Genomic DNA, 10,505 nt, shown 5'->3' with positions numbered 1-10,505 from the left:
AGCGCGGAAGGACGTGCCTTCCGGCGGCCTGCGGGTCTCGGCTCCTCTAGCTGAGTCACAGCGAGAGGGAAGGGAAGGGGAGAAGCTCCCGCGGCGTTTTGTGCCCGCTCGGAGGATGTCACTGCAGTTGGTGACACGGAGAAAAAAAAAGAGCTGGAGGCTGGCTGGGCCTAAAGAGGCAGGGAAGGTGAAGGGAAACAAACAAAACAAACCCCACAAAACAACAGCCACCACAACGAAAGCCTCTTTCAAGGAAATAAGAGAAAGAAGAAGCGGCTGGGCTCCTCCCTCTGCTTGGTGCCACCCAGAGGAGGTGACAGCGTGGCCAGAATTTCTCCCCTCTGGGGGCAAGGGGGTTGAGGACTGGGCACACTGAAACACCGTCTGTGTCTCCGCTGCTTGGCAAGGAGGGCAGAGGTGGAGGGGGATCAGCTTTTCTTACCTAACGCCCTCTCCTCTTGGGCCATCATCACTAAGGTAACTGCTATTAATCCCAGTGCTTTGCAGGTCACCTTGTGCTACCTGGCAGCCCTCCCAAAGGCAAAGAGGAAGGAGCACCTCAGGGCTGAAGTCACTGACGTTTGAAGTCATGAGCTATGGAGGAAACTTGCAGCTGTCCTGATGGTGCTGCAAAAACATGAGGCTGCACTGATGTTCACTGCAGGTTCATGGGCTGAACATCCCATAGCCTGGCTTGCCCCCTTGGAGTCACTGAGAAGGTCAGTTTATGTAGAACCAGTGGCACACTGGGTTCAGCAAGCATTTGCAAGCACAAAACCCGGGAGAAATACCTTCCTGCACATGTAAAACCTGATGCTTTTTTGTCTGTCCAACACGGGCAATAGTAACTGTATCACAGACAGTTTTTTCAGCTACTGTATTTACCCCACTTTCTTCTCTGGGGGCTCAAACAGATCACTGATATCTCCCAGAATCAGGGCATCCCGTTTTCCATGCCTTTCTCTGCAGGATAAATGGTCTGTGTCACCCGTGGGGTGGAGGGGAAGAAGACACAAGTGAACACAGAAGAAAAATCAATAGTACTGTTTGACATCAGTCGATAGCATCTCTGAAAAGAGGAATGCTGTGTATCAGAGTGACTAAACACTGTTTCTTTCAGACACAGGTTGGCATCAGAACATTCCGCTTGTCACCTGCTGCAGTTTTGCATTTTTACTGTTACACAGATCTGTGCAAACTGGAAATTTACAGCCTTACCAGCAAAGGCCTGTGCTCAGAGAAATAACACCCTATTTCCTTGTTACTGTGCTTTATTCTTTGCAGCCATAAATGAGCAACAGTAAAGCTGCAACGTTTTCTGCCTTAGCAGCCAACGCCATTACCTTTTCTTTCCCTCCACCCTCCAAATTATTAAGAGGACTCATCACTGGGGGGGGGTTAAATAAAAGGTTTTATTGATGATTAAACAAGGACCAAATGATAATTAATAATTTAATAATTATTAAGAATAAGCAACAATTTAATTATCATTACAGTGGTTTAACAGTAATACATAATGAAATAATAACTGATGATCTCATGGATGCTTTAAACAATTATTTAAATGAGGATTAGAAGGCAGTCCAACACTGCTGCTCACTGCACTTCTAATACCTAAGCTATAGTGGGATAGATACATGTCACAAGCATACCATGTACTTTTAGGCCCAATGTAAAATTGTCTCCGCTGCTTGGCAAGGAGGGCAGAGGTGGAGGGGGATCAGCTTTTCTTACCTAACGCCCTCTCCTCTTGGGCCATCATCACTAAGGTAACTGCTATTAATCCCAGTGCTTTGCAGGTCACCTTGTGCTACCTGGCAGCCCTCCCAAAGGCAAAGAGGAAGGAGCACCTCAGGGCTGAAGTCACTGACGTTTGAAGTCATGAGCTATGGAGGAAACTTGCAGCTGTCCTGATGGTGCTGCAAAAACATGAGGCTGCACTGATGTTCACTGCAGGTTCATGGGCTGAACATCCCATAGCCTGGCTTGCCCCCTTGGAGTCACTGAGAAGGTCAGTTTATGTAGAACCAGTGGCACACTGGGTTCAGCAAGCATTTGCAAGCACAAAACCCGGGAGAAATACCTTCCTGCACATGTAAAACCTGATGCTTTTTTGTCTGTCCAACACGGGCAATAGTAACTGTATCACAGACAGTTTTTTCAGCTACTGTATTTACCCCACTTTCTTCTCTGGGGGCTCAAACAGATCACTGATATCTCCCAGAATCAGGGCATCCCGTTTTCCATGCCTTTCTCTGCAGGATAAATGGTCTGTGTCACCCGTGGGGTGGAGGGGAAGAAGACACAAGTGAACACAGAAGAAAAATCAATAGTACTGTTTGACATCAGTCGATAGCATCTCTGAAAAGAGGAATGCTGTGTATCAGAGTGACTAAACACTGTTTCTTTCAGACACAGGTTGGCATCAGAACATTCCGCTTGTCACCTGCTGCAGTTTTGCATTTTTACTGTTACACAGATCTGTGCAAACTGGAAATTTACAGCCTTACCAGCAAAGGCCTGTGCTCAGAGAAATAACACCCTATTTCCTTGTTACTGTGCTTTATTCTTTGCAGCCATAAATGAGCAACAGTAAAGCTGCAACGTTTTCTGCCTTAGCAGCCAACGCCATTACCTTTTCTTTCCCTCCACCCTCCAAATTATTAAGAGGACTCATCACTGGGGGGGGGTTAAATAAAAGGTTTTATTGATGATTAAACAAGGACCAAATGATAATTAATAATTTAATAATTATTAAGAATAAGCAACAATTTAATTATCATTACAGTGGTTTAACAGTAATACATAATGAAATAATAACTGATGATCTCATGGATGCTTTAAACAATTATTTAAATGAGGATTAGAAGGCAGTCCAACACTGCTGCTCACTGCACTTCTAATACCTAAGCTATAGTGGGATAGATACATGTCACAAGCATACCATGTACTTTTAGGCCCAATGTAAAATCTGCACACCTCATTGCAGAGACCAGGTGTCAGGTAAGGGATCTCTCAGCCTCCAGGAGCACCCATGAGAGGAGCCCCTGCTCAGGGGAGATTGGGACGTGCATCCTGCTGCCACACTGGAGAGCTCAGTGAGCTTGGGGGGCTACAGGGACCTACAGCATGAGGTAGTGGACTTGTAGCCAAACTCCCTTCTGTGCACGTGCAGGACTGCAGGGGTAGCACCTGTAGTTGGTCTAGTCCCAGCTCAGGCTGATGCTCTTGGCTCCAGATAAAATGTGCTCTAGACCCCCAGTTGCCCAGCGCAGCTCTCACAGTTGGCACAGTGGGGCTGTTTTCAGCCAGCCTGTGTGTTGATGGTTGCTCCTCACTCTGCCAGAGTGAGTGCACCCCACCACTCCTACCCAAGCCACAGATACTCAGGAAGCTGATGTTGCTGCCTGTTGCTCTTATGGAGGCTGTGACAAACCTGGTTCCCTAGCAAGCCCCAAGGGCACAAATGCATCTAGAAACTGGATAGAGGATCTGTGGCAGAAGGAGCTATTCTGCAACAGGGATCCCTCATCCCTGCTGCTCTGGAACAGCTCCTTCTGGCCAGGCTTCTCCAAGATCAAGAGTTCTTCCTTTTCTGTTCAGATTCCTTTAATTTGCGAAGAGTTGCTGTTACTTCAGCAAATCACATTTAGTAGCTGTTTTTTTCAATAGCTGTTCTAGATGATATACCTGTGTGGAGTACCAGTGTGATTAAACTGTAAAATGCCAGTCGTTCATGACAGGAAACAGGTTGATATGTTACATATCTGGGAAACACAGATCCTATCTTTTGTATTCTTAAGCTGAAGATCCACTGAGGTAGAAATTGCCACTTGCTTTATTTGTGTACAGTATCTTGCATGCAGAGGCCCTGGTCTTATTTTAGTAAGTCTGTGACACAAGGAATTAAATACAAATTATCTGTATCAGTTCTGATGATTCAGTGCACATTTAGCTCTGAGAGTCTAGATCAGACAGCAAAAGGTAACAGCTGGTGCCGTTACTAGCAGCAGCTTTGTCTCATATAATTTTTCTTTTTTCAACAAATAGGGTTGTATGTTTTACACTAAAGCAGAAGTGGCCTCAAACCAAAAGCCGTATCTGTGCAAATACGCAGCAGTTTTTATGCAAATCATTATCAAGTTCACTAAAAACACAATCCTCTTCTGCGTCCTCTGGCACAAAAGAAAATAAAAATTCAGATACAGATTGCATAATTAATGTTAAAGCCATGTAAACCTTTGATGTAATCTTCTAAAAGACAGCTCCTCACAAAACCCTTGCCTTAATTCTCTGTGTTAAGCTGTTACCTTGCAAAACTCTCTTCTGCAGGCTGCTTTCCACTCCCAGTGGCCTCACTGCCTGATAGCAACAGGGAACAACATGACGTTTCCCATGACATTACCCAGCAGGGAGGCAGCCAGGTAAAAAGCAGCAGGTCTTGAGAATGGGCTTCCTTCAGATTTATGTGGCAAATTAATGTACATAAGAAGCAAGGCAGAAGTTGGGGAAATAACTGTAATTAATATATGGCTGCTTTCCACTCCCAGTGGCCTCACTGCCTGATAGCAACAGGGAACAACATGACGTTTCCCATGACATTACCCAGCAGGGAGGCAGCCAGGTAAAAAGCAGCAGGTCTTGAGAATGGGCTTCCTTCAGATTTATGTGGCAAATTAATGTACATAAGAAGCAAGGCAGAAGTTGGGGAAATAACTGTAATTAATATATATACAGTTCATAGTCTGTTTAATGGCTGGCATAGTTTCCTTTGTTAGTTGAAGAGAAATGGAGAAAATATCTTCCAGCTGCCACAGCCACTTAACCTTGCCTCTTAATTCAGTAGCTATCAAACTGTGGTCCCTGGATTTCTTGGGGTTTGTGAGCAACCTTTAAAAGTTTACTACAGATAAATGAGAAGGCAGGCCAGCCTATCAGTAAATTTACATTCTTGGGATTTCCTAAATGGACAAGATTACTCCCTGTGTATCTGTGCATTTTCACTTCTCTAATAGTGCTTAAATTGCATCTCCTCTGACAGAAAAAGACTCTTGAGGAATGGCAGATGAAAACAGTCAACTGTGCCCTTGATTTCTACCTCTTACATCACCCAGGTCCTGCAAAGGACCGAGTCCAAACCCTCTCCACCTCCCTAGACACTTCTCTTATGCTTTAAGCTATCATTAACCTGTTACACAGTCCCAGTGTCATGCCCGTAATACATAGACCCTAAGAAACAAAAAGTTCTAAGAGAAGTCCAGCAGCCCTGGCCTTTGCCGTATCGGGAAGCATTTTGGATGAAAATTAAATGGAGCAGCCTGGCTTATTTGAAATTCACTGTCTAAAAACAACATAATGACAACTGCTTTAAGCAGTGCTTGCAGTAAAAGAGGTAAGAGAGATATTTAGTGCCTGCTAGTAAAATAAAAAGAACACTGGGCTCTTACCATTAAAACTCTGATTTAATGTTTTTAGAAGCACAACTTTTTCCAGGATGGTTTATATTTTGTAGGGATCCAAACTCCCATTTTGGCATCCAGGTGTAATGGTGAGATTTGTCAGTGCTTTGCTTCTGCTGGACACTGCTGTTTTCAGGGCACCCGTGAACACATGGCAGAAATATTATCTAGCACCTGACCTACTAAAAGCTGTGAGAAAACAAGAGAAATTGCAGATGAGTAAAGCTGGCCATCTGGTCCAGTAATAGGGATCAGCTCATGGTAGGGACCTCAGGTTTCAGAAGCTGAGGATTTCTATACACAACAGTCAGTTGTTGGTGTGTATATATGGAACAGGAGATACATATAGCTCTTCATGACTTTGTGAAGCTTGCATCAGCTTCCTGAGGTTCAAGCAGGGTGGTTCACTGGCTCACTAACAGTACCATGGCCAAGACAAAGCTCTCGTCTCTGCCAGAAAGGGGTATTTAGCAGAGGAGCTTGGTCCAGAGGCTGCCGCTTGTTTGCATGATGTTAGGTTAGGTGTGTGTTTTTTGCACAGAGGCTTCAAGTGGCACTTGGGTTGCCACTGTAGGATCAACACAATTCAAAATTCCAGCTTGTGTGAACACTGTTACCACTATCACCACTATGGCTGGGCTGGGAACTATCACAGCTGGCTTTTCCATGGCCATTTCTGAGAGCCTGCCTTTGTTTCCCAGAGATGGCTGGCTGTATGGCTTCTGACCACACGACTCCATCCAGCTGTTTTTGTGTTAGGAAAGAAATGTTTTTTTCCCATTGATACTGAAAAGAAGTGTAGTTAGGCAGAAAGGAATAATTTAATATTGTAATAATAAAAGAATAAATACGGCCTCATCTCACAGAGCAGGCAGTAGAAGACAGAGATGCTCTCCCTTACATCAGCTATTCAGGAGCCTCCTAAAATTTCACAGCTTTGAAACATGTAGGAATCTATGTCCCAGGATTTGCCTGCCTGTGAGAGTACCTCTGTGGAGAGGAGTTTGGAGCAGACAGACAGTCAGCATTCTCTTGTAAAGCACTAGCACAGTAGGCACTATTCTGCACCCCAAAGAGGACATGACTTTATTTTTCTACTCTTCCTCAGTGTGTGCAGAGGTAAATTTTTCCTGAACAGTGTAATTCAGCCAAGTAATTAGAGGATTTGTGATGATGGGAATGCAGATTTGGAATCAGGTGAACCATGATTTTCTGGAAGGAATCTTTGTCATGAAGATCTAAGTCAAAAACCCAGCTAAATATGTAGCTTTATTGACACAGCTTCTAAACCCATTTAAGCAATGGCTCAGTCCTACACAGAACATATATAAAAGTGGCCTCCAATGCAGGTATTTACATGGTTGCAGAATAGTTAATATTCAGGATTCATACATGTTTTTTTTAAGCAGTGTAAAATCCAGTTGATTCTTGCTTTTCTCTGAAAACTTCATTTTCTATCAGAAATGTCACTTAAAGAAGAACAAAAAAGATGCAAGTGACACTACCAACAGCTTCTGAAACCAGAACAGCTTCTGTAAGGTTGGAACTGTCCTAATAACTAGGAAACATCCTGACTAGAAACTCTGCATACAAGTCCTGCAGATAAGATCAAACATCACCTCTGCAGAAGCAAGAAATTTCTGTCCAGATTTGAAGCTCTTTGGTTCCCAGTGTTGCAGCCAAGAAGTGGGGAGGAGGCCAGTGTCTCCTCTCTTTACTAGCTCCTTCAGCTTGTTTTTGGTATGAACCTGAGTATTTGACCCACTTTAATGAGCTTCTGACCACTTTTAGCCTTTGTGGTTACTCCATTACCCAGTGAAACAGACTTTTCTTCGAGAGCTGATAAAACAGAGCAGCAGTCGATGTGAGTGCAGAGGCAGCAGCAGAGGAAGATCTGGGGAGAAGTGCCTGTAGGATGGATGGTTGTTTCCCTTGAGGTGTTCTGAGTTGCAAAACCAGAATAACAGCTCTAAGATCCTGAGCTGTGCTACGGAGGAGGTGAAGACGAGGTAAGTCAGAAGCAGTTGTGAACATGGCACGGTGTCCCGCACGTCTGACTTCCAGCCCTGTGTGCCTTTTCAGAGTTAGCTGCTGCCTTGAATGGCAGCAGGAGGGATGCCCTGACGGGGGTGCTGGCCTGCACCACCTCTCCACAGGTGGGACACCAGCAGGTGGAGTCCCAGCACAGCTTTCCCCGCAGCAGGGCCGTGGGAACTGAGCGGCAGGCAGGGAGGCCACTGCAGGAACTTGGGAAGCAGTTTCTGGTGCAGGTGAGCCTGGCCCTTGGACAACACGGGCTGCAGAGGAGCAAGACCTCAGGCAAGTTTCTCTTGGATTCCTCATAGTTTTTGTATCTCAGATCTCCAGCAGAGCAGGTAGATGGAAAGTAAGTTTCTTCACTCCCTGAGAATGAAACTACCTTCTGGCTTTTCTTCATTTCGTTTTCCCACTGTGATCCTTGCTTTCAAGTTGCTGACTCAGCAAAGTGCCAGCAATGCTGCTCGACGGAGTGTGAGTTGTAGAGTATTTGTGTGTTCTTTTAATGCTTGTGACTGTCTGTTTTATTGATGCATAAATGTATTTAAATGCCAGGTCTTTGCACCTGATGGATTTCGGGTCTTCATGTCCTGAATCATCATGGCTTGGATCTGGCAGTTGAAATGCAGCCATCATCTTTAAGGCCTTTACAAGGTCCACTGATGCAAAACCAGAATTGTGTAGTTGGAACGAAATCAAAAAGATCTTTATGGGAAGATACTACAGATTCTCATGTATCAGAGTGTGAATTTATTATTTCTGTTTAATTATACTATATACCTGAAGTCTTGCTTTAAGACAGCACAACATTGATACCACAGTCTATCCAAGGATGGTTTGAGGTCTTGCAGAATGTAGTGCCTGGTCTCTAAAAACATTTGGAATAACTCATATATTTTCCATTAATCTTAGTAAAACACCTTTCATATAAGATTGTCAGATTCCCCGTATGGCTGTTCTCTTCATAGTGAATACAGGAAATCTATGACTGCAATAATGAAGGCAGTTTTGAAGTAGTCCCAGAATTAGTCCCTGCTCAGTGTCTTCTGAGTAAGTTCTTCTATGTGGTTCATTTCTCTGAGACAGAGAAGAAAATCCACAGCCCTGATTTCTCTCCATCTGCACATCATTGCTTAGGCTGCTCCAGACAACAGTGCGGAGGAAGAAGGGTAACATTTTGGTCTGGGAGCATGTTTGTGTGATCAGAATTTGGTGAAGGTAGAATGTAAAAAAGAGTGGGAGAAACTCCACTGAGTGGGGTGAGGTCACTCAGCTGAGAGGGGGCATGAGTAACTCATTTCATAAGGACAGGGAATGGGAAGGATAAGGGAGAGTCAAACAGTCACTTCGTGTGCATGTGCTTTTGATGAAGTAAACTGGTATCTTTGTTATCTTGCTTCATGCTCTAGAGGGTAAAGTGAAATGCATTTGGAAGGTGTGAGCAACAGAAAGGAAGCTTGTAATTCAGGAGAGGTAAAAGTTTGTCTCTGAAATATGTGCTAGGCTAAGATACAAAAGGTCTGGCTTTGTTCTTGCCCATGACCCAAGTCTTGCTATGTCACTGTGACCAAATAGTGATATCTAAGTTTTCTGCCTTTAACAGAAAGGGATTTCCACACACCCTGCATCCATGCTGCCTGGGTTTTATGTGTTTCAAGCACAGCAACAAACACAACAAAGTCCGATCTAGCTAAGTCAGATCAGAGCTTCTACATGTTGAAAAAGCCTTAGGGGCACTTTGCTTGTAACTAAATTTGGCTCATCTTTCCTCAAACTCCCATGACAATTCTATGATGCCCCCACCACGAAGGACTCCCTGGTCGAGGAGTTTTATCGTGGCTTACTCAATGACTAGCCCTCAGGTTTCCATTTCTCAAATCACAGTCTTACCACTCTGGCAATTCCTATTTCATTAACCATCTCTTTTCCTCCTCTCTAGGCTTAGATGAGCTGTGCAGGTTTGGCAGCCACTGCCCCAGTGTTCCACCTTGCAATTCAGGGAGGATGTCTTGGAAGTGAAGGCACGAGGGAATGAGCAGAGCAGGGGTGTCCTCCTCCTGCAGCAGCAATGTCACACCAAGCCTGGCAGCTCTCTGGAAAGTGGTGCCGTTGGTCCAGTCCCTTTATCCATCTCCTCACACTGACTGTGGTGACATTCAGTGTGCTTGCACCTTTGATTTGTCACCGGCTGCTCCACTCTTACTTCTATCTGCGGCGCTGGCACCTGAACTCCATGAGCCAGGAGTTCCTGGAGCAGAACCAGCAGGAGGGCCAGGCTGCCCTCCACTACTTTGAGAATCTGCAGATACCAAATGCCTCTGACACCTCTGGCAGTGACTCCTCCCAGCCCTTGCTGCTGATCACCATTATCACTGTGCAGAGGCAGAATGATTTCCACTATGTCTTGCAAGTGGCCTCCCACTTCCACCGCCTCCTCCAGAAGTGCGGGGCGCGTTGCCAGAGCCACCGCATCCTCCTCTGCAACGTGGAGCCAGACCCCAGCAGCCACCAGGACGTCAGGCTGCTGAGCAGCTTCTTCCCTACCATCAGTCGTGACAAAGCTGGGGAGAACCCTGACCCCAGGGAGAACCATTTTGAGAAGGAGAAGCAGGACTATGTCTTCTGCCTCGAGCAGTCGCTGCTGGTGTACAACCCAGAATACGTCCTCATGGTGGAAGATGATGCTGTGCCAGAGGAGGAGATATTTGCCGTCTTGCAGCACCTCTTGCTGGCCCGCTTCTCCAAACCACACCTCAGGGACGCACTCTACTTCAAGCTTTACCACCCCGAGCGGCTTCAGCGCTACTTCAACCCCGAGCCCATGAGGATCCTCGAGTGGCTGGGGCTGGGCATGTTTCTGGGACCCGTGCTGGCCTGCGTGTACTCCCGGGCAGCGGGGCGTGCCGGCCTCAGCTGGCCCCTGGTCGTCTTCTTTGCCTTGTACAGCATGGCCCTGTCGGAGCTGGTGGGCCGGCACTACCTGCTGGAGCTGCGCCGTCTGGCGCCCAC

At 45.8% G+C, this 10,505-nt stretch overlaps 1 protein-coding gene across 1 annotated transcript; it reads left to right on the top strand.

The window, feature by feature from the left end:
• Window positions 1-9,564: 9,564 nt before the first annotated feature.
• TMEM246 (transmembrane protein 246) lies at window positions 9,565-10,500 on the top strand (the record flags this gene model as incomplete). The annotated part of the gene is made up of 1 exon (XM_009994842.1): window positions 9,565-10,500. A coding segment is annotated over exon 1 (936 nt), but the record flags the coding sequence as incomplete, so codon positions are not given.
• Between the last annotated feature and the right edge of the window lie 5 nt (window positions 10,501-10,505).

The sequence above is a fragment of the Chaetura pelagica genome, unplaced genomic scaffold (genome assembly GCF_000747805.2).
Source record: "Chaetura pelagica isolate M959 unplaced genomic scaffold, ChaPel_1.0 scaffold340, whole genome shotgun sequence".
NCBI classification, from domain to species: domain Eukaryota; kingdom Metazoa; phylum Chordata; class Aves; order Apodiformes; family Apodidae; genus Chaetura; species Chaetura pelagica.
The sequence above is the reverse complement of the archived record's forward strand: the minus strand, read 5'-3'. Positions and strand labels throughout refer to the sequence as shown.